The 25,581-nt window shown below is 36.7% G+C and overlaps 1 protein-coding gene and 1 long non-coding RNA gene across 3 annotated transcripts in view; both read left to right on the top strand.

Annotated features, from left to right (window-relative positions):
- Positions 1–25,581, top strand: part of LOC149081426 (uncharacterized) — a 191,939-nt gene that overhangs the window by 117,831 nt on the left and 48,527 nt on the right. For both annotated transcript variants that reach the window (XM_089238360.1, XM_089238358.1), the window contains 5 exons: positions 8,983–9,089; positions 10,492–10,572; positions 10,740–10,827; positions 12,263–12,412; positions 21,330–21,387. In XM_089238360.1, the coding sequence (XP_089094486.1) occupies positions 8,983–9,089; positions 10,492–10,572; positions 10,740–10,827; positions 12,263–12,412; positions 21,330–21,387 (484 nt within the window). The remainder of the gene's footprint in view (positions 1–8,982; positions 9,090–10,491; positions 10,573–10,739; positions 10,828–12,262; positions 12,413–21,329; positions 21,388–25,581) is intronic.
- Positions 13,057–14,928, top strand: LOC149081427 (uncharacterized). The gene is made up of 3 exons (XR_016193364.1): positions 13,057–13,669; positions 14,605–14,719; positions 14,834–14,928. It is a non-coding gene; the product is annotated as an uncharacterized LOC149081427 (long non-coding RNA).

The raw sequence follows: 25,581 nt of genomic DNA, 5'->3' as shown, positions 1-25,581 counted from the left end.
GAAGCAATTTGACAAGCTCTTCACACTCAGTCTTTGGTTAGATGCAGTGTTAGCAAGTTTCGAAGCAGTTTATAGGTTTTTGCGCAGAGCATGGAGATCAACATTGGCACATGTTTTCCATCTTCCACTTCATTAGCCAGCAAATACTGCTCGAACCTTTTGATGCACTGGTTAAAATCTTCATTGGCATCATTGTAAATCGGCAACTGACCAACTAACCTAATTTCGACATTGCAACTATCTGTTTCTTTTTCAGTGAGTACAAGGTTCGATTTATTTACCTTTACTGGAACACTTCCTTTTTGCCATTAATATAAATAAGATCTCAGGAACTGTAGTCTAATACTATTAGTAACAGATTATTTAATACTCTCAAAGTGGAGATCTATAAAACTGGAGTGAACATGCTGAACAGCTTGCTGGCTGGAAACACACAAGCGTTGTAAACAAAGAGACCTGTTGCCACAACATGATAGCAAAATTATGCATATCCATTAGCCTTTGCAATGGCTAAGTATATCACAATTCTTATATATATGTACTTGAGCAGAAAGAGTGTGGGATCACACAGACCCGTCTGTCTAGTGTTAAGAAAATTTGTATCGGAACCGTGAAGTCAACAGACCGAGACTCAATTTCTATCTTCTTTGGGGAAAAGGATCGCTTCTTCAACTACCAATTCTATGCAAACAAAACTCATCAGTGGTTTTTTTTTTCTGTAAAAAATTTTTTTTTTTCTAACTCAAATAATATTTTAATCTCATTTACAATGTTCCAACCAAATTAAACTGCCATACAAGACAATAATACTTTTGTTTCCATAAATATGTGGAAAAATTTGCAAATTTTTAAAAACTGAAAAATTTAATTGTAATGTTGCATTTTTCAAATTCATGATTACTGAGGCAGACACTGTTTACCGCAAAACGAAGAACATCTTTGGTTTTGGTTTGACTTTGAGACTGGAACTAAAACTAAACTCTCCTCTCTCCCCCCCCCCCCCAACTCCTGACGAAGATCTTTCATGTATACTGTATCACTCGCTGACTCACACAGAGAAGCATGTTCACGTTCAGTTTGTCTGATTCTTAGTTGTCTTATATTTGCGTCTTGGTAATTTGTGTTAAAATGTTTAATAAATTTGTGTTATGTGTACGCCTCGGCTTCAGTGGTGACTTTGAAATGAACGGAACCTTCTGAATAAACTTTTTGGTCGTATCTCCAAGCTCTGGATTATTTTCCCTCTTTTTCCATTGGCATGATGGAATCTTCTCACGGTGAGCTACTGTTTTCGCTAATCTTCCGGCCTTTATATATTTTTTTTTCTTATAAAATTCTAATATTGTTCGCATAAAATAATTTTATAGTTGGAATTTTATCCTCGTTTTCCCCCATCTATTTCGTTATTGTTATTACGAGATGGATGACGGTACAGATCCCACGGTGGTCACAAGGGTATCTTGTAAATTACCTCCAATGTGGATAAATAATATTGCTTTATGGTTCGTGCAAGTGGAAGCTAATTTCGCAGTAGCACAAATAACTTCCGATATAACGAAATATAACACTGTTTTAGCAGCTGTAGATGCCGACTCGCTTCATTCGGTTTCAGACTTGGTGCTTAATCCACCAGCCGAAAACAAATACGAAGCACTTAAACAAAGGCTTATTGCTGAATTTACAGATTCTAAATCGATACAAATCCGCAAACTGTTGTCTGAATTGACTCTTGGGGATAAGAAGCCATCCTCTCTACTGAAACAAAGAGCTGGCAGGAAATTCAGTAACTGAAGATTTTCTAAAAACTATTTGGATGGAAAGGTTACCTTTGAACTCTCAGGCCATTTTATCAGTGTCAACTGCGGATTTAACTGAGTTGGCCACACTAGCCGATAAAATTTCCGAAATACGACCAATACAAGTATTTCTGCGATTTCTTCACAGTCAGGCCCTTCATCAGATTCTGTGAAATCTGATATTGCACAATTGTGTAGTGAAATATCACAATTAAAAATTCAAATTGCAGATTTGTCAACGAAAATTAAAAATGAAAATTATTCAAGAGGGCGTACTCATTCTCGCTACCGAAGCAACAGCCGTAATTTTAGAAATCGTAATTTCAATACTACACCAGCCGTGCACATACAAATCAAAAAACTAAAGCACGCTGTTGCATCGCTACAGCATACTTTTTCCGGTGCAGCAGCAGGTCCTACTAAATGTAGACTTTACGTATATGATAAAGCGACAAATTGTAATTTTTTAATTGATTCGGGTAGTGACATGTCTTGCATTCCAGTGTCACCCAATGTGAAGGACAATTCTTCACATTTTCTCTATGCAGCCAACAACACGAAAATTCCAACATACGGAAAAAAACATTAGAGCTAAATTTAGGGCTTCGTCGAAATTTTCATTGGACTTTCCTCATTGCAAAAGTCAATACTGCTATTATTGGTGTTGATTTTTTATCACATTTCGGACTCGTGTTGGATTTAAAAAATAGAGCATTAATTGACTCTATCACTAACATGCAAAGAAAAGGTGTACTGTCCAATGCTGCAGTACCCATAGTGAAATTGATTGTTGGTGAATCACCATATCATAAAATTTTTGAACAATTTCCAAGTTTGGCAAATCCAATACCGCAGTTTTCCCGTCCTCCAAAACATAACACTCAGCATTTTATTGAAACAAACGGAAGTCCAATTTTCTGTAAACCTAGAAGGCTGCATCCAAAAATATTACAAGCAGTTAAACAAGAATTTGAATATTTGATTGATAATGGAATTTGTCACCCATCAAAATCACCTTGGGCTTCCCCAATTCATGTAGTTCCGAAATCAAATGGAACGTACCGAATTTGTGGTGATTATCGTCGCTTGACTCTATAACTGTCCCAGATAGGTACCCATTACCTCATATACATGACATAACTAATGTTCTGCACGGAAAGAAAATATTTTCCAAAATTGATATAGTAAGGGCATACTATCATATTCCGATAAATGAATCCGATGTACCAAAAACTGCCGTTACTACTCCCATTGGTAGTTTTGAATTTTTATATCTTCCATTTGGTCTGAAATGTGCACCAATGACATTTCAAAGATTTATGAATGAGGTACTGAAAAGTCTCGATTTTACTGTCAGTTATTTAGACGATGTCTTGAAATATCAGCAGGTGGTGTTCGACAAGGTAAAAGCTATAATGAACTATCCACGTCCAGAAAATCTGGTGCAACTCAGAAAATACTTGGGGTTACTAAATTTCTATAGGAAATTCATTTCACATGCTGCTGAAGTACTAGCACCATTAACTGACCTATTAAAAGGGTCTAAAAAGAAAAATGATCAATCTCACATTACATGGTCTAAAAATTTGTTAGATTCATTCGAAAAATCAAAAGAAGCTTTGCTAAACACTACTTCGCTAGTGTTTCCAGAAAATGAAGATAAGTTAATACTTCATTGTGATGCTAGCGAAATTTCAATTGGAGCTACCTTAAGTGTAATGCAGAATTTAGAATATAAACCCCTGGGATTCTTTTCAAGACGTCTTACACCTACACAAATGAAATATTCAAGTTTTGACCGTGAACTTATATATATATTAGACTCATATATATTAGCTATATATGAGTCTGTTAAATTTTTTAAACACATGCTTGAGGCTAGAAACTGTAAAATTGTTACAGATCATCGTCTATTAACATACGTTTTTCGTAAGGTAACGGAAACTTACTCGAATAAGCAAACACGGTGGATTTCTTACATATCAGAATTCACTACTGATATCGAGTATCTAAAAGGTGAGCGAAATGAAGCTGCCAATGCACTATCGCGCATAAGTGAGGTTATTGCCCCCCAGTCTCTTAATTATGATGAACTCAGTAATGATCAAAAATCAAATGAACAACTGAAACAACTCATTTCAGACACTAATACTGGGTTGCAATTGAAATTAATTCAATTGCCCAATTCAAATTCTCAAATATATTGCGATCTTTCAACTGAAAAAGTAAGACCTTATGTCACTGCTAAATTTCACAAACAAGTTTTCCTAAGCTTACATTGCCTTTCTCATCCAGGTATTAGAAGTACTGTTGACCTTATACGCAACCGTTTCGTGTGGCAGTCTATGAATAAAGATGTTCGTGAGTGGGCACGCCAATGCATTGATTGCCAACGTTCTAAAATTCACAACCACACGAAATCAGAATTAGGAAAATTTTCACTGCCAACTGCACGATTCTAACATATTCATTGCAATCTTGTGGGACCCTTGCCGGAATCAAACGGGAAAACTTATTGTTTAACTTTAATTGACCGTGTAACACGTTGGCCGGAAGCATATGCGATTTCAGATATTACCGCTGAAACAGTAGCAAAGACAATCTACTCGGAGTGGATTTCCCGATTCGGCACACCAGACCGCATAACAACTGATCAAGGCAGACAGTTCGAGTCAAGACTAATGTCTTAGCTCGCTGCTCTTCTAGGTGTGGAAAAATGGCGAACATCACTGTACAACCCAAAAGCAAAATGGGCTAATCGAAAATTTTCACCATCCATTAAAAGCTGCAATTATGGCTCACCACACCACCAAGTGGACAGAAGTCCTTCCAACCATTCTTCTCGGTTTTCGTTCAGCACTGAAAGAAGATATAGGTGCAACACCAGCTGAGCTTGTCTACGGTGCTTCCTTGCGTCTTCCTGGCGATTTTTACGATTCGAGTGACAAAATTCAAGATCCGTCCATGTTCATCGAAAACCTCAGGGAATACATGAGAGCATTAAGACCGAAGCCAACAAGCTCTCATAACAAAAATAATGTGTTCGTACATAAAGCATTAAACACCTGTTCTCATGTATTTATCAGACATGACAGGTTGAGAACATCGCTTCAAGCACCCTACTCTGGACCATTTCCGCTGATCAGCAGAAAAGAAAAGAACTTAACTGATAGATGGAAAACTGTTGAAGTTTTATATTCTGCTGGTTTAAAGAATGGCAACTCTTCTGTTTTGTGTTTACCTTGTACAATTTACTTTTGATATGAGTGGCAACTATCAGTCTTGTTTACGCGGCCATACTGTACGGTTGTATCTGTCTATCTCTCTATACAATTAAACTTATATTACGGGATTCCCTGCGCCCAGTCAATGTGTTTGACTATGAATTAGTTTCATAATTTTCACAGGTTATGTCCCCAGCCCCTGTTGACAAGTTAATTGTAAGTTTTGAGGGATTTATGTTCTTTGTGAACAAGTTCTAGTTTCCGAATCCGTTAGTTTACGTTTCGATTACCACGATGGCTGCAGTTGAGATTTCGTCAATCAACAAATTCGACGGCTTGAATTATTCCCAATGGAAGTTCTTGGTGAACTGTGCTTTGAAAGCTAAAGGAGTCTACGACGTGGTTGTAGGCGAGAATGCTAAACCGGATGTAGGTCCTGCCCTCGCACGATGGGAGAAAGCTGACGCAACAGCGATGTTTGTTATCACCTCGGCGATGGAGATGACCCAGATATCCTTGGTGCAGAACTGTCGTTCCTCGAAAGAAATGATTGACAAACTAGACTCGATTTATCAGCAAAAGTCCTCCTTCAACAAAATGTTATTGCTGGACAGATTTCATCAGCTGAAAATGGAAAGCAGCGAGTCAGCTGTGGAGTATATAGCGAAAGTTGAAAACCTCGCTCGTCAAATCACGGATGCCGGTGAAGAGGTGAGTGATGTTACAATCACAACGAAAATTCTAAGTACTTTGCCGACAAAATACAGAAACTTTCGTCAAGCCTGGTTGTCTATGGATTCAAGTAAGCAAACGGTCACCAATCTAACGGCACGTCTCATCGATGAAGAGCTTTCGATTTCGCGCAACGAACAAAGTGAAACTGCGTGTGTCTCAGTTTCTAAGCCGAAAAAGTACTATTCGTCGAAAAACAAGAACTATCAGAGTCATGAAAAATCCGAAAAGCGGCTCGACAAGTCGAAAGTGATCTGTTATTCTTGCCGAAGGAAAGGGCACTATGCCTCCGAATGTAAACAACGAAAGCACGACTTCAATCGTCGTTCGTCCGAAAATGATGGTGCGTCCAATTTTACCGATGTGAATCATGATTTGCTCAGTGCTGAAAGTGTCTCCAGTGCTCTTCAATTGGGTGAAAATGAGTGGATTCTTGACAGTGGCGCATCTGCTCACATGACGTGTATTAAAAAGTGTCTTAGTGATTATCAAGAGGCAGATGGTCAAATTAAGCTCGGCAACAACACTGAATTACCCGTTCTTGGTAAAGGTAAGGTTTTGATTAAGAAATTCGTGAATGGTACATGGAATAATGGGGAGATCCATGAAGTATTATATGTCCCTGGTCTAAAAAGAAATTTATTGTCGGAAGGTGTACTGGCTACCAGGAACATGAAGATAATTAAAAAAAATCACTATGTAAAACTTTATAATGACAATAGAGTTCATTGAGAAGAAAAATTCCATCTTCATCCATTCGAAAAGTTATATTCATAGAATGCTGAAACGATTCTCTCTTGAGAATGCAAATCCGGTGAGTGTTCCTGCGGATCCCAATGCTATAATATCTGCAGACTCAACACCACTTGAAAAAGGTTCAGTACCTTACCGTGAAGCAGTTGGGACATTAATGTTTCTAGCTATCACTACTCGTCCCGACATAATGTTTGCTGTTAATATCGTGAGCAGGTACCAAGAAAATCCTGGACTTTGTCATTGGAATGCCGTCAAAAGAATCTTCAGATATCTGAAAGGTACATCATCGTACGGAATAGAGTATACACAACAGAGCTGTGATGAATCAACCTTGGTTGGTTATTCCGACGCTGACTTTGCGAATGATGTGGACACTCGAAAATCGACATCAGGATATGTGTTCAAGATTAGCGATGGAGCTGTGACATGGGCTACCCAAAAACAATCAGTTGTGTCTACATCAACCACAGAAGCGGAATACATCTCTGCTTCGACAGCTGTGAAAGAAACTCTGTGGTTAACTCAACTTCTCAAGGATTTTGGTGAAATTATTAATGCCGATGGAGTACCCTTGTGCATTGATAACCAAAGTGCCATAAAACTCATCAAAAACCCGGTATTTCATAAGCGAACTAAACACATAGACGTTAGGTACCATTTCATAAAAGAAAAATATGAGGATAAATCCATCTGTGTGAAATATGTTAAATCAGTTGATCAAATAGCCGATATTTTCACCAAACGCCTTCCAAAAGAGAGGTTTGAAAAATTGCGAAATATGCTCAATGTGAAAATTTCATGATTATATATATACTGTATTTTTGACAATGTTTGTTTTATATATATGTTACCTGTAAACCATAGAATTGGTGGGAGTGTTGAAGTTTTATATTCTGCTGGTTTAAAGAATGGCAACTCTTCTGTTTTGTGTTTACCTTGTACAATTTACTTTTGATATGAGTGGCAACTATCAGTCTTGTTTACGCGGCCATACTGTACGGTTGTATCTGTCTATCTCTCTATACAATTAAACTTATATTACGGGATTCCCTGCGCCCAGTCAATGTGTTTGACTATGAATTAGTTTCATAATTTTCACAAAAACCAACAAATGTATGTATCGATCAAATAAAACCTGCATTCACAGTAAATGAGGATGCTACAACTACGATTTCGAATACAGTGTGTCCCAAAATTAATGTGCTTCCGAAACCACCAGACCGCTTCACACGTTCCGGAAGACAGGTGCGCTATCCTGTCAGATTGAATAATGTTGTCAGACTGTGTCGTTAGTCACTGGAAGGAGGGTACTGAGGCGGACACTGTTTACAGCAAAACGAAGAACATCTTTGGTTTTGGTTTGACTTTGAGACTGGAACTAAACTCTCCTTCCCCCCAACTCGTGACGAAGATCTTTCATATATACTGTATCACTCGCTGACTTACACAGAGAAGCATGTTCACGTTCAGTTTGTCTGATTCTTAGTTGAATTATATTTGCGTCTTGGTAATGTGTACGCCTCGGCTTCAATTACCTATGTAGCAAATAAACATTAATTGATTAAGTAAAAGTTCAGTAATCAATTTTCATAACAACTTGTTTGAATAACTGCATGAATGCATCAATATGGAGACAGGAATCTGGCCATGGCTTACTCTGTTGAATGAGTCACTATGCGTACAAGGTCATACTTTTTGCTCTCCCAAGAGCAGGGGCAGTTGAAGGAAGGGTGCAAGGGGTACGGTGCATCCAGGTGGCATCTTAGGCAGGTATCAAAATTTAAAAAAAAATTCCAATAGTAAAAACTCGAATGACATCACACTTTTGAGCTATAACGGGAACGCTACAATAGGTTTGAACTGTACTTAAAAATTTTTCATCACACAAAGATCAATTGTGACAATGCAATTGTAATATGCGATGAATACGTTCTAAAATATGTGCAGGGGATCAATGTGACTTACCAGGGGCGTAGCCAGAAGTTTCGTTCGAAGGGGGGGGGACCAAAGTGACAGAACAATAAATTTGGCCATCTTTTTCCCTTTTTTCTGTCATTTTCTCACATTTCGGGGGGGGGGAGTGACCAGACCCCCAAGTCCCCCCCCCCCCTTGCTACGCCCTTGTGACTTACCTACCGTCTTTCTAGATATGTCGAGTCATATCTCAGATGCCAAGAAAGATAATGAAAAAATCTTTGGTACACAATAACATGATAATTCAGTAAGTCAAGAAGTTTTAAAACTTTCAGTCTAATGCTACTTGAAATGTGAGAGCAGAAAATATAGAGTGCAGTTAAATATAGTCTATTTAATAAATATATAGTGTCTATTTAATATATATAGTCTACCAATATTTGATGTGCAAATTTAAAAAAATTTAACATTGTGTATGAGAGTTTCCTGCAGTTTTTGTAATTTCATAAGTAATGCTGGGGAAAAAACTAATCCTAGTTTTAAAATGCTTCTTTTTTCAGGTAATAAAACTGTAATGGTACTATTTCCTTTCGTGCTGGTTCAAGAACTGCAGGTGAAAAAAGATGCTAAAGCTATGAAAGAAAACACGGAGAAAAGCATTTTGAAAGTATACAACATATTTTATTACATTGAAGTTAAAATAATAATTGATAAATTTTTATTTACAATAAACAAATATGCAGTGGTACCTGGGCTAGCGAATGCTTATTAATTTTTTGAATTTTTTCTATCTTGGTTAACAAATATGGATTCATGTAATGAACATTTTAGTTTATATGGACCCATGCATAACATATAACACCTGTGTTGTGAACAAAATTTTTGTGCCAACTAAAATAAATCCAATGAGTAGCTGTATAACTTGAGCAAGATTAATTTATTTCCACCTCGGAATCGCTTTCCAGATACACTTTTCTTTTTCAGAAAGGTGAACCATTTCATGTAAAATGAATAATTAAGCTAATAGGAAATGAATTTTTAAAAAATAAAATTAAAAACCTCAGACTTAAATTATTTCAGTGCATACAGCAAGAATCTTTATACCAAACCGCATAGTCTGGATATTCAGGAACTTATTTTTCCATCTGTACATAGTGTAAAATAAAAGATATGTTGAGATTCTAATCTTTCTTTAAATTTTCTTTCATCCAATTGTGAAGTTCATTTCAACCTCCAGTGAGTATTTTCATTTTTTCTGGTGCTTCATGTTTTATAAAACTTCAAATTTTGTTTGGCTAATGAATGTGATTCTTGAACTAATTATCTTCATTAGCCGAGGTGGCACTGTACAATCATCTGTGTAAACATCAGATCCCAGAAGGAGGCGAAAATATGTAAAACAGGGTAAATGTATGAAAAGACAAAAGAGCATTAATGACAATGTTAGGAAATAATAATATACTAGGTGATTTAGAAAAGATGGGTAGGGAGGAAACTTGAAAGTTTTGAAAAAAACTTGAAAAAACCAATACAAACAATTGTCATCAAAGGATGCATGGTCTAACATGAAATGTAAATGCGCTAGCGTGTTTCGAAATGGCCGCTCCATAAACATTAAAACAACATTCCTGTTGAAATTTATCGGGAGAAAAAGAACACCATGCATGCAAATATAACCTGGGTAAGAAGAAACCATGTGCAAATCTGCATCATAGTGAATAAAAGCCAGCCCTTGTGGTGATATTCCAGCATGCAACCGTTCTAACAGTTGTAACGTACGGGATGACATCTGCACCTTTCATTCACTGTGACACAGATTTGCATACAATTTATTCTTATTCCCCAGGTTGCATTTACATCCATGGTGTTATTTTTCTCCTAGTAAATTTCAACAGGAATGCCCTTTTAACGTTTGCAGAGCAACCGTTGCGGAATGTGCGTTTGCATTTCATGTTAGACTATGCTTTCTTTGATGAAAATTGTTTGTATTGATGTATATTATCATCTCTTAAAGTTTTCCCCATCTTTCCTGAATCGCCCTGTAGAAAGTTTTTCTATTGTCTTTGCAGAGAAAAAAAATTAGGTATCCGGTACAAATGGTGATGAAGTTGTTAAGGGGAAAAAACTGTTACTTACAGACAAAGTCCATGGTCAGTATTTCATCAGTTCATGTCTTTGAAAGTCTTTGTGTCTCTGAAAATCTTTCCTATGTTTGGAAACTTGATAAGTTATTTGCTTTCTCAGAAAAGAAAACTACTTTTTACTTGTTATTACAAAAAATTGTGTAGTAATTTTTAATTCATTTATGGTCTTTTAGATGGAGGATGAAGAAACGAACCATGTTGAGAGATCCACAACAAAAGATGAGAAAATAATTCGGTCAGCTATACAGCAGGCGCGATATGGTATACTTATCGTACATTAACTTTAAAAAAAAGTATTGTTAAAGGTATTCCACCATTCCCTAGTGTGATCCTCTTTTGCTGTTATGACAAAATTAACCTTGTTATCAACGATTTTAGCGACTTGAAAAAATCACAATCCCTTCCTTCGAAAAGTGCAACTTGGAATTTCTTGTACTCAATCTCGATTCTAAATAGGGTGTGTCCTAAATGGTTCAACACTCTCCTACAACGTAACCAGTTAAATCATGATCAAAACTGATTTTGCATGATTGTCAATCTGTTTAAATGTCAACAATGTGCTTTTGTTAACAGACACATTCTGCTGTTGTCTACAATTTAAAAACAGCGTTAGGGTTTTTGTGTGCGTTGCTGTATATGACCAGGCAAAGACACATTGACAATTGAACAAAACAATTTGTAAAAAAAAAAAATTTTTAATTCTGAACAGAAAATTTTTTCGTCTTTCCACCTAAGTCAGGAAATATAAAGGAGGCCACCTAAGTTAATGAAGCAACTATTTTTTTTAAGACAAGGTTTTGCAAATCAGTCTAGTATGTCTGTAGGGTCCAGTTGATAAAGGTAACAAGTCTGTAATGTCTACTAAATGACAACAAGTTTGTAGTGTCTGCTAGGTTGCAATGAATCCGTGGGGTCCACAGGTCAATGAAAAGTTAGTAGGTTCCACTTAGAATGACAGTTCCATATGACAAGGATGAATGGCAGGAGTAGGGTGTGTCAGATAACAAGAATGGCAGGTTAGTCAGATGTGACAAGATGGTACAATTAATCTATCTGACAGTAATTCAACATAGGTAATTTCTGGTGGAGACGCTCCTCAGGGAATAGAAGTTCAATTCACCTGTTTTCACAGATCTCAGCAATGGCTTAGCAGGTCACTTCCTGAGATGAAAACTCCAAGCACACCATCAGCAAGCAGTCAGATCACAAAGGCAGCCTAGCAGGAAAGAACTACGCCTTTGTATACAAATTGAAGCTTATAGTGGTGTAGCTGAGAAACATGTACGTAAGGAAAATGGTGTCGTCTTGATACCTCTCATGAGATGTACTACCTGCTGAGATTGTCTCGATGCATAGTAGGGAAACCCAAAAATATAAAAAGGAGGTTACAAAAATTTACTTTTCAGTGTCCACTCTTTGTTTTAAGTACCTCAGAGTAATTTTAACAAGGAGCATATACCATGATAGGAGTCTATGTCTAATTCAACACATAGAAGGAAGGTAAAACTGGTATTTTTAAAGAAAAATTTTTTTTTTGTTATAGTGAATGATTTTTCTAATTTTTAACTTGCTATGGGGTCTTTCAACTCACTAGTGTCACTCTATTTCCTCAACTGCAGTAGCTGCTATTTGATTTTCCAAAAAAGAAAAAATGAGTTGTGATCCAGTTTGAAATATTAATTTTTTTAATTTATAGGAGTAGTACAAAGAAGTAATATATCACTTCTAACAGATGATCAAGCCTGTTCCCTCCTCAGCCTAGGGTATGAAATATATCCAATTGACTGGAAGAGTGTTCAGAAATTGTTGGAAAATCCATTAAATTCGGTCGAAGAAATACTTCTGAGTAAGTATGCACACACGTGAGTGATAGCAAATTAGATTCTATTGCTCTTCTCTCTCAGACACTTATCTTCGGATTCCCTATTCATATTTTGGTTTTCCTGGTAAAATGATTTTATTTTCCTTCTCTGATGGTACACCACTCTGATCTGTCACCATTTAACTGCCACATATTTTAACACTTGAATATGGAAGCTATGTCAGATTTGTGATGGAGAAACTTAACAGTGTGCGTATGTGTGTGTGCCCAGCATTTGGCATGTTTTGTGTTCAGTAGGTGGTGTCATCTATCTAGTGCCGCAACTAGATACTTTCTCAAACGGGACAAGTACACATTTTGGCACACCCATATAATGTAGAAGAAGCAGTTATAAAGGGGGAATTTGGTGCCCCCTCTAGTCCAGGGCCCAGGACACTAGACCTGCCTGTCCCTTCCCTCTTCCAGTTACAGCCCTGCATCTATCCTCCAAACTGGTAATGCGTGCATTTGAAGTTTAATGTATTCAAGGTCGAGTTTTTACAGATTCGGTTTTTTCCACGATCTCAGGAAAGTTTTACAATTTGATCAAGCGCTCCAATCCATTATGATTTTTTTTTTTAAACGCATTTGCAATATTGTAGGAACAAAAGGTGGGGAGGTTTCCCTTCTCTATTTTTTTTCTTCTTATTATAAATAGGAAAAAACGCATCCTCCAGGATGCATGAACAAAATTTTTATGCATCCTTTTCCAAAATTCCAGGTATTTGACATCTCTGTGTATATATATGTTTTTATTTTATTTTTTATTACCTTCCATAGTCTAAAGCCTTGTTTGACTTCAGGTCCCATGCCCCATTTATCAAGGTTGGGTTGGAACCTTGGTTGAACAATCCTGTTGTCCTCCTTAGAACCAATTTTTTCCTTACGTGCACTGTTTGTCATTATTCAACAAAAAAGGGAAAATTTCTGCACACTGCTCTCGCCTTTCCCTAAATAAGCACATTTTTTCCCCTCGTATAACGATAATGACAAAGAAGCCCCTTTTGTTAGCTTGTAACGAGAGGGCTTTCGATAATTTTTTCTCTGTAATGGCAGCGTGATGTGTGCTCAGATGGGAGATATTTTTTATTTTAAAAAATTCTCCTTTTTTCTGTGCTATTAATGCCTGATACACGCATTTAATTTAAAAAGAGAAAATATATTTAGGTTAACGAAAAATGCATCCAGCTATGCGAGGAGTTTTAGCCAAAGATGAAGACAAGAGTTGCTGTTAAGTGGAAGGTAAGTGTTAACTTATGATATAAAATCAATTTTTTTTATTTTTCTTAGCATGACATTTCACTCATTTTAAATGAATGTTGATGTTTTATAAATACTCGAGGCTTTGGGGGAAAAAATCCTACTGACTGACCTCTTTGTAACATATGTACTCGCAGGGCCATAACTAGAATTTTTGCCGCCCCTACAACTTCAAAATTCAATAATTTTATAACAGTGTTTTTTGTTCCCCCCTAAAATTGCTGCCTTTTAAATTTTGCTACCCGGGGCAATTGCCCCTAGTTCCGGCCCTGTGTACAGATAGCGAGATGATCGTGTAGGCAAGCTATATTTGTAAATATTAAATTCGTTCATATAAACATGGAAAACATGTATTACAATAAAAATGTATTATGTTTGGACTATATCAATAAGGTCACATTTTATATTTCTGTGTTGATACATATTTTTGCACTGTCTCAAGAGTGTCATAAATTATGTTACAACAAATATATATACACACAAAAACAAAGGCTACAACAGACAAAATGCCCAACAAGGTGGCTGAAATATATGTATCTATCCACAGAGAACAGATTGACCTTTAATATAATAGTCAAAGAACACAAAAATTCAAGCACCTAATCATCACTTTCAGTATCGAAAATAGATGGTAGTATGTTGAACATGAAACATGCAAACCTCATATATTGCAATAAATTTGCTAGGGATACAAAAACTTTCAGTAACTTTCCAAGACATATCAATTAGAAATTCCTCAGAAATATATTTATCACTTGTATATGTAGCTTAGTACTAGCAGTTTGTTGACAAATTGTTTAAGTTGACAACTAACATGTTATATTATTCCATCACACCTCTGATACATTGAAATATGTTTGGTACTATTATTTATATATATTGGTACTTCATTTTATACTATTTGAAATGCTTATTAGGTTCTTGACCATTTACTGAAAGGAGAGTCACAAAATGAAGACATTACATCCCTCCTGAATATAGAAGTCTGTGCTCATGGAGTGTACTGATGGATTTAACCATAGATTTTAGCAGGTAAGTTGGATCTTCTTCATTTTTGTCTTTGGAATTATTATTTCTTATGACGCGCACAAAGTTCAATACTCAAAACTATCATACAATTTACCCTTTCTCCCCGTATCATTTCAGGTAAAAATGTTGAATACAATGACACAAGTTATGGCCTACCAGTATAAAACTAGAACTTGTTTTTTGAGCAACAACTCTATTAACCAGCACCTATATGTATATTCATGTGCAGCCGCAATCATATATGTGTATGAAATACTGTACACACATTTATCTAATAAATTTATTCATGATCATAATCATTAAATGAGTTTTTGTTTTCTTTGTGATTGTAATTAGAAATTTTTTTTATGAATGTTACATTTTTGTACTACAATAAATCTAGAATTAGTTGCATAGAAAACTTCATTTCACTGAACATGTAAACAGTTCAGTGGAATGAAGTGTTGATTTTGATTTATCTGAACCAGAGTTATAATTTATTTATTTTTTGATTAAAAAATCCTAAAATGAATAGCGTTCCCATTAGAATTACTTATTTTTGTCGACTCGTCAAAATTTCCTGTTCAATGTGTTTTCTTGCTTACAAAGTTTCTCATGGCCGTTTTTTGAAAAACATAAGCAGGATCTACCGCAGTTGATAACTTGTGTTGTCAAAAAATTTAATGAAATGATTGGAGTATTGGAAAGAAACTAAAATTTTATTACAAGATATGGTGAAGAATGACATGGCTCTAGTAATATCAAAATATATAGCATCAAATAATATTTGCCAAAAATTTATATAAGGGGATGGGGGGATAGCTACAGTTCCAACATGACAAGACTTGATGGATGGATAAGAAATCTTTACATTTTCCTAAGTGAGAAAATTGTTAACATTAAAACATGAGCATTAAATTCATAGACTTGGAAAAAATCAATATTCCCCCCCCCCCCCATGATTGAGCATGACACTTGCTGTATTAACCTCTAACTCGTAATATGTCATGAGAAGTTGAAATTATAATCTTTCAGAAAAAATTGTAATTTAAAATTTGTAATAAAAAAACCTTGAAAATTGTCTCTAAAACATATCTATATATCCAGTAAGAAAATTATAAAAATATCTTATTATAAGAAAGTTATTAAAAATGAGAGGAAACTTGCGCATGCCAATGTAAAAAAAGAAAAAAAATATGTGAAAATAAAGTAATTGTTGCCACCAATGTTGAAGAAATATCAATTTTTAATACGTAGTAGTAGTTGTAAACTTTTTGCTTTGCGTTGATTGGTTGAATGGTGAGCTGAACCGTAGAAACAAACGAATGAACTGAAAGACCATTTTTTTCCTCCACAACCTGTCACATGATCCTAAAGACAATGCTCAACGTAAAGGAGAGAGTGCTACTTATATACAGTCAAACCTCGTTAGTACGCCACCCGGTTAACACATCACTCTGCTTACCGGATCACTTTTTGGAAGTCCCAATTGTCCTCAGGCAGGAATTGGCAAGCTATGGCTTATTCCGTTTAACGAGTCACTCCACTTACTAAGTCATATTTTTGCTCTCCCAAGAGTGACTCATTAACTAGGTTTGACTTATGGTGATGCTAGTGCTGGTGAATGTGTCTGGTTGTTATTTCGGAAACATACAGTCATGACTCCTTTCTTTTTTTAGTTATTTAATAGAAGAGAGAGAGACTTTTAAGACATGTTCGGTCGACAGTTGGAGCCAGACTGAACTCCAATACAAGAACACACTAGATAATGCCTAGCTAGTAAGTGGCATAAAAAATATAATAAAAATATAAAAATTGTACAAGACAAGTAGCGCCACAGTACTCCCCCACGAGTCTGAAGGACGGCATATGGCACAATGTACAAAATATGATAATATAGTTACGACGATATGACAATATAGTTACGGCAACTAATATGGCATTGACATGTGCAAAAAAAAGATTTTGTTCGAAAAATTCAAAAAATACGCAATACCAAAATGTTTTCAAAAGTAATGAAATATTCATATGCACAAATTAATAGTCGAACAAAAATAAATAAATTACAAATGATCAAAAATTAGTAAATGTATGTATATGCAAAAACGATTACTAAAATAGATAATAGACATATATAATATACATATAAGAACATTGAAAAATGAAAAATTTTTTGCAAAACATAATACTAATTTTCAAAAAATGTTGCAAAAAACAAAAATAATAATATTATTAATTTCAAAAAATATGCAAATAAGAATAATGTTAAGGAATTCTTATACGAACCGTACGCCCTGATCGAGTTACATAAGGCTGTTTCGGTTCAGTGAACGGTGATTGCTCATTAAAAGTGCAATCAAGCAAAAATGCTGGTTTCAATCGGTCTATTGAGATTTTCGCTAGTTTGCCTTTCATGTTCACTGTATATACTTTTGGAGATCGTTCAATCACTTCATATGGCCCCAAATATGGTTGTTGAAGGGGCTTTCGTACGGTGTCCAGCCGCACGAACACATGGGAAGAAACAGCAAGTTCTTTATGAACGAAAACGTTGTGAGTCCCATGCCTGGAAGTTTGGATCGGATGTAAAGTGTTTATGTGATCTCGTAAAGCACGTAGAAATTCCGGCTGTGTTGGCTGAGGGTCGGAACTACAGAAGAATTCACCAGGTAGGCGCAATGGTGATCCGTAAACCATCTCGGCAGCAGAAGTGTTGATGTCCGGTTTGATGCTGGCTCGGATGGACAGAAGTATGGTAGGTAACACTTCAGTCCAACGTTCCGTGGCATGGCAGCGTATGGCACCTTTGAGCTGCCGGTGGAATCTTTCAACGATGGCATTGGAGGACGGATGGCTGTCGTGCGTGTTTTCTGAGTTCCAAGAAAACGAACGAATGCGCGAAACAAATCACTTTCGAATTGTCTCCCTTGATCGGCGGTAACCGATTCCGGAACTCCGAATCTGCTAATCCAGCCAGAGTAGAATGTCTCTGCGACAGTTTCTGCTTTTTGGTTTTCCATCGGGAAAGCCTCTACCCACCTGGTGTATTGATCCACACAGGTAAGGCAGTAGGTGAAACCCCGAGAAGGAGGAAGAGGACCAACAATGTCGATGTTAATGTGTGAGAATCTGCATTGGGGCAAAGGGTATGCACCGATGGAAGATCGAGTGTGGCGATGCACTTTTGAGCGTTGGCACTCGATGCACGCCCTGGTCCATCGTGTGACATCCTTGCGTATTGAACTCCACACAAATCGTTGACGAATAAGGTCTACAGTTGATTTAACGCCTGGATGGGCGAGGTTATGAAGGACCGTAAACACGTGATATCGGTGTTTTTCTGGTACGTAGGGACGGATAATTCCAGTGGATAAATCACAAAAAAGTTCTGTACCCTGAGGACTGAATTTGATAGGTTTTATATCGAGCACCCCACCTGGTTGTCGGAGGGCTGTTAATTCAGCGTCTGTACTCTGTGAAGTAGCAATAGCTGCGTAATCAATCGAGTCAGTTAAATTAATTTCGGATAATCTGGAAAAAGCATCCACTACAACATTTCGCTCACCCTGAATGTAACGAATGTCCGTAGAAAATTGTGATATATACTCTAAATGACGTCGTTGTCTGGGAGAGCTGTTATCATTAACTTTGTGAAAAACATAAGTTAGGAACAATGTGTATCGGGCTTGCCCATGGACTTTTTGAAGGTCTCAGTATGCCCTGATCCATTAGCGTTTGAACTTCACGCTTTGCAATAGCAAGTTTCTCTGGAGAAAGTCTGCGGGCTTTGGTAAAGACAGGAGAACCTTTAGTAGTAATGCAATGTGTAACGCAGTGTTTTTTAGAAGTAGCCCCAAGCATAGAAGGATTCGTTAGATTAGGAAATTTAGATAAAATTTTCAAGTAGGGCGAATCTCCACTAATGGTCTTTAAGCCTAATGTAGGGCAACTGGCATTGCTACATTTGATTGAAAGTGAAGTCAAACTGTCAATCAAACGAGACTTTTTTACGTCAACTAATAGACCATAATGTTCTAAGAAATCAGCACCTAATATCGGGCGATTAACATCAGCTATAACGAAGGACCATCTAAATAGTCTGCGTAACCCTAAATCCACTGATAAAGATTTGCAACCATACGTAGAAATTTTAGTATCATTAGCTGCGTATAGCAAAAAGTTTGTATCTGCTGCTTTATGTACCTGTGTATCTCGTGGGAAAACCGAAATTCTAGCGCCTGTGTCCACTAAAAAACCAGTACCAGATTTTCGATCATGAACAAAAAGGCGAACTAAATGCCGGCCATCACCTGCTGTCGCCAAAACAGATGGGCCAGTTAGTTTTCCGACCAATCAGAGGGTTTAATGCATTTTGATGCTTTTCGACCGAATTTGAAATGGTACCAACAATAAGGTTCACGTTTGGGTGTACCATCACCACTAGACCTCTCTCTAGACCGAGAATTTGAACGAACTCTTCCCTTTTTGTTAAAATTTTTCTCTCTATAGCGGGATAAGCGGTCAAAGTCAAAATTTGACTTTGAAGTGATTGCAAGCTGATGGTTTCATTACGGCTGACCTCAGAAATAGTCGGTGTGTGTCCAGTGACTTCGGTAATTTTATCTGCCATTTCTGCTAAATCCGGCAATGTATCCTTACTAACAGAAAGTATCTGCTGTGTATGGATAGGCAAACGTTGTAACCAAAGGGTTTTAAGCACTTCATCTGAAATTTTCTTGCCAGCTAATGTATGCATCTCATGCAACAACTGAGAAGGTCGCCTATCCCCAAGAGTGAGCTCTTGGAGTAGAACTCGTAAGCGGGAAGTTTCCGACAGTGAAAACTGTTGACAAATGCGTGTTTTTAACTGGTTGTAAGAATCATCTAACAGGAGCTCTGATCAAATCGCTAACATATGATAACACTTCGACATTGAGAGCTGTCACAACACAGTGAAATTGCGTTTTAGGATCAGTAATTCCGGCAATTTTAAAGTTCGATTCAATCTGAAGAAACCAAAGATCGACATCGGATTTCCAAATCGAAGGCGCGCGAAAAGAAACACGCGAAAGTTCTAATTCAGAAGACATACCTGTTTCTTCGGTAGCGTTCGGCATATCCAAAAAAAAAATTCAGCACAATCCAGGAAGAGAACTGAGGAGATGCCCCCTCAATCAGTCAGCAAACGCACCACACACAGGGAAAAAAAATGCAGCAAGTCGCATATTACGAAGCGAGAAAGAGTACTTGTTTTCGTCTGCTTTCGAGTTCGTGGCTGTCAAACATCTGCTTTACGCGGGTCACCAGTACTATGGTGATGCCAGTGCTGGTGAATGTGTCTGGTTGTTATTTCGGAAACATACAGTCATGACTCCTTTCTTTTTTTAGTTATTTAATAGAAGAGACTTTTAAGACATGTTCGGTCGACAGTTGGAGCCAGACTGAACTCCAATACAAGAACACACTAGATAATGCCTAGCTAGTAAGTGGCATAAAAAATATAATAAAAATATAAAAATTGTACAAGACAAGTAGTGCCACAGACTGAATAAGGAATTTTCCTTAGCACGTTCCTTATCTAACGACAAGCGTGGATTGGCTGTTACATAAGGGAAGTGGGATTGTTCACCCCCTGGATCCTTGTTCCCAACTCCAGCAAACAAATCACTGTTTGAAATTATCAAATTTTACAGTGAAGGAGGCAATAAAATCAATTCTCTCCCCCCCCCCCCCCCAACAATAATCATAGTTATAGCGTTACTTGATGTAAAGTTGTTCTGCATCAAAAAGCATTTCTTCTAAAGAATTTTTGCAAACAACTGCTCACAACGCACACATGCGAAACTTTGTGTGCATTTGTAATAGTATCAATTTATTCAAAGGAATTTTTTAGTTGTTCACCATGAGTCCAAGCAGCTGTTTCAGAACCTAATACTGTTCTTTGCGCTTTATATCAGAAAGAACTCAACTTTTATTTCAACATAGAACTTTTAAACAGAGTTTCTATAGTCTAATTTTCTCTCAAAGGTTATTTTTGTCACCTTAATCAATATTTGTTGAGTTGCCTGAGTGGCCAATTTTCTGGGATTTTTTTAGCCCTGGTCACAAAAGGCCCATGTGGTGCAGTGGTAGAACTTGTGGCTATACAGTCGTGTTGCGGGCATCATGATGGACTCAACATTGTTAGGACCCAGGTCTGAACCTCACTAACTGCATAGTGGTGGTAGCTGAAGTTTACTTTCTGTGGAGTTTTCCAACTTCAAGACGTGAATGGGAACCAATCTCTTATTTAAAAAAGTCTCTCCACGGAGAGCAGTCAGGCCTTTAAAAAAATTCATGTATTAGGCAACAAGCAAAACCACACACAGGGTTGTGTGCTTAAGAATACAGAAGACAGCACTAAGTGGACACCTAACATGCATTTATAAGAAACAAACCTCGCATTAGGTTCACACACATTCTCATATTTGTTCAGTTATTAGAAATGCTGGTACAAATTTTGACTTCTAATCCTGATTTTTTTTGGATTTGATTATTGAAGTTTGTTTGTGTAAAATGTTTTCTTTCTTGTTTTGCTGAAGAATTAATGTGCCACTTTGATCAATGAATAATTTGTTTTTTGTTTTGTTCACAGTTAAAGCTCACAAATGTTCAGAATGGTACATAACAGAAAAAGAGCTGCTCTCTTTTCAGTAAGAAAATTTTCACTTTGAAATTTGTTCATTGGTCACTGTTGTTGAAAAAAAGGCTGTAACTAGCATGTATTTATTGTAATAATTTCAACTCTGTTCACAAAGGACGGTTCATACTGATATTATAATGATTACTACTTGTGTGTTGATGAATTACAGTGGACCCTTGATTTAATACCAACATTTATTTTGCAGAATTCCAGTGCTATAACAAGTTTGGCATTATATTGAATCATGGTTTAACACATGTAATCCCTGGAAATAAAAGATTTGTTCACACAGAAAATTTCTGGTGCTAAGTGGGTTTGGGGGACATTATGGGCACTATAGTGGTGTTCGGCTGTACCTTTGAGCCTTTCTGATGATATTCTAGCATTTTTGGACATTTTTGAATTTTGTAATGTTATCAACATTAAGCGTTGGGCATTGTAGTTTTACTGAAAATTTAAATTAAATTTGAGTCGTAGCAAAGACAAAAATGTATGTTACAAAAATAGTTGAGACATTGATCTTCAGGCTCATCTATGTGAGTGCAAGGCTCAGCTCAGATCACTTTTTCCACTAAAAGTCACTTTTTAGAAACTGGTCATTTTTATTATATATTTTCAGGCCCAAGCCACTTTCTCCACTTCTTTGACAAACAAAAAACACTTCCTCTGTCTCACTCTTTTCTGCTGTTGGTGTTTCTCATTTCTTTAAAGAGGAACTCTACTAGTTTTAAGGTAACTTATTTTCTCCCTCTCTTCATTGAACTACTACCGTTAGCCCCCCCTTCCCGGGAGTATACCATGTGGCGTCAGCATAACTTGATTTCAAGGCACTTGGAATGAAAGCTTCTTGGTTAAAGAGTTGTCATTTTATGGAAAAGCCGGTCCGGAACGAACTAGCATGAAAGGCTAATTACAACAAAGAATTTTTTTCCTCTTTTCTTCTACCATTCTTCCTTATTTCTCCATGTGCTTACTCGTTCTTTCATTTTCATCTTATTTTAAAATTCATCCTTTGTTTTATTTGATTTTCAAAAGTTCCTTCTAAGGGCTGAATATTCCTTTCTTGGAGCATTGCTTAAGTTACATTTGTTGTTTGTACTATCCTTTCTTTTGTCGATTTTTTATCGTTACTTTTTTAAAATGTTATTTGAAATGATTTAAAAGGACCTGTGTGTAGAAACTGACTTGCGTGCAGTGGGAGAATACTTTTGTTGCTGGCCAAGGTTTAAGAGGCACACAATATTTTGAATTCATTTCCCCCAGTAAAAAAAATTATTTTGAAAAATTCACCTAATTTTTTTACAATTATGATCTACGATTTTTGTTGAAAATTATAATGTATCTAGAAATTAAATTTGTGCTATATTTTCTAACTGGATTTGAATCTCTACAAGAAACCATAGCTCCAAACATGATCGAAAGGAGAAGTATTTGTGAAAAGATAATTTAATCTGGCAAATCAACGTTTAGTTTACCACAACGGGTTTTCAAATCAGACGAAAATTGGTCATTATGTTGATAAAAACTCAGTTAACATGCATTCAAGCCATAAATAGAGATGAATTTAACAACGGGTTCACAGAGCTTGTGCCCTTGGCCCCAACTTCTGAAGGGCCCTGAAAATCCCTACTTCCTAATTTAAGAGTCCTAATTTTTTTTTTCTTGCACCCGGGATCACCAACTGACCTTTATCCACTTCTGGCTGTAAAGCTTATTTTAGAGCATCTTCATGATGCTGATTGTTGATTCGATATCGACATCTTGTGCTCCATTCTTCGCATTGTGTAAAAAAATCTTGATTTTGATTTTTTTCCCCCTTTTAGACTTTGGGAGTTAGCAAACTGTTTTTGTCTTGCAATTGTCACTGCCATGATGCACTAGGAGATGGGGGGTCTGGTTTCCCAAGCACTGAACCAGGAAGGGTGTAGAGTTTATTCTTTTTCTGTTCAAAAAAATGGATACTGGTGATAGTAAATTGTCGTTCATAGTTGCGGCCCTGGTCACTACATATCGAAGCTGCATTAAGAATTTCGAGTGGCTTTGCTACACATCTAGATTAGATCCAAAACCCGGGAAGGGGGCTGCACCCTGGATGGCATTTTTGATAGAATTATATTCCCCCTCCAAAAAAATCTTATTATGGTCTTGGTTAGTTGGGTGCTCCAGGTGGAGGGCGAGTTCAATGGGTTTTTTTTGTTTTTTTTTTATGCTGGCCTGTACATTGTGTGTAAAAAAATATATTTACAATTTTTTGGCAGTGTTTATTTTTATGTTACTCCCCACTGTAATTTTTAACAGAAAAAGAGTAAACTCACCACACATCGTATATATATATATGAATTAGTAAGCTCTGCCATTGATGCTGGGGGGGATGTCTCTCCCTCAATTTAAAATAATTAAAAATTATTAAATTAATTTATTAAATTTAATAATTTAAAACTATTGTTAACAATTTAATTTTATGGTTTATAATCATTGTATTAAATTTCTTAAAATTTCTGATAAATATTCTAAGAATGACCCAGCAAAAGAAGTAATCTCAAAGTACCAGGTGTAGGTGTGTACAAGTATGAAATGCAGATTTCAGAAAACAGATGGTGCACCAATGCAGTTTGTGATATAAAGATTTGACGCTGCGCCATTTTGTTGTGTCATCAACAAGTGTCAGATGCGCACGAGTGATAAATTGGAAAAGTGTGTGCATAGTGTTGTTTTGTTGTGTTCAATATGTCGAAAGTTATACTGAATAAAGAGCATTCGCGGACAGCATTAATTTTTTTGTTTTCATTTGAAGAAAACTGCTACTGAATCATACCGATTACTTCGAGAAGCTTATGGTGAACATGCTCCATCTCAAGATACGTGTGAATGATGGTTTCGGTATTTCAAAAGTGGCGACTTCGATGTTGCAGACAACGAACATGGAAAACCGCCAAAAAAAAAGATGTGGAATTGGAAGCATTGTTGGACGAAGATGATACTACACCATAGCTGCCAAGTCTCCCGAATTTTTCGGGAATCTCCCGAATTTTAGCTTCATCGCTCGATCTCCCGAAAAGTTCTTAAATCTCCCGAATTTTTACGAAAATCACAAAAATCCCTAATTGTCCCTAAAAAGTCCCTACTTCATTCAAAAAATCCCCGCTTATGAAAACAGTCTCTAAGGAATTTCTTGTGGGGCATGAAGCCCTTTTTTTCCCCTTTCGAAATGACGTCACACGTCATAAATGGGGAAATTCCCTTTTTAAGGAAGTTTTACAAACCCTCTGATGGTAACAAGAAAGTTGTTTGTCTTATCGTGCAGGGAAATGGCTTAGCAGCCAATAGTCCTGGATAATAATTGAAGATTATAGTGACATGCATATGGTCAAAATTTCTTTTGTTGAAGTTACGTACGTGCGATATAACAAAGCATGAATAATGATAAGCAAAAACATATATAATCAATTTTAAACATATTTATTCCCCGATGAATTTCCTTTCATCAAACGTTCCAGAAGAGGGCCGACTTTTCCTTTTTGTACAAGTTGTGTTACGGACATAAACATCGGTCATGGAAAGACTGCCATCATCAGTCGTAAAGTGAAAAAAAAACATCAAGCAAGTGTCACAAAAAGTCAGTGTTCTTCAAAAATTGACGGTGTTTTCCTTCATCTTCCGATGATTTTGGGGTCATTCGCGCAGAATGTTTGTTCACAGCGTTTCTGATTGAACGCAATATTTATTTTTACATCATTGAAGTTTTGGCCTCCAATTTCACTTGTTTTTTGCGTAGGAATTTTATTCCCAAGGGTTTAACTTCCATGTGTGTAAAATCCCTATTTTAATTTGACTTCAGTTTTTGAGTAGGGATTTTATTCCCTATGCTTTAACTTTTATGTTTGGAAAATCCCTATTTTATTTGGAAAAATCCCTATTGTATTTATTAGGGAGTGGTTTTAGCATAAAATACGGGTTTGCGCGAAAATCTCCAGAATTTTCATTTTCAAAAGTTGGCAGCTATGCTACACAGACACAAAAACAACTCACAGAGCAATTGGGCGTTAGTCAACAATGTGCAATGCTCCATCACATACAGCAAAAGCGGTTCGCGGCACGTTGAAAGCACTCACCTGGAAGTTCTACCCCATGCGGCTTACTCACCAGACTTGGCTCCTTCCGATTACCACTTGTTTGCATTGATGGGTCGTGACCCACCAATGCA

Source organism: Pholcus phalangioides, unplaced genomic scaffold (genome assembly GCF_987345545.1).
Source record: "Pholcus phalangioides strain wild (caught in Gottingen) unplaced genomic scaffold, Ppha-v1.0 ptg000010l_1, whole genome shotgun sequence".
NCBI lineage: Eukaryota > Metazoa > Arthropoda > Arachnida > Araneae > Pholcidae > Pholcus > Pholcus phalangioides.
This window is presented reverse-complemented; position numbering and strand designations above follow the sequence as displayed.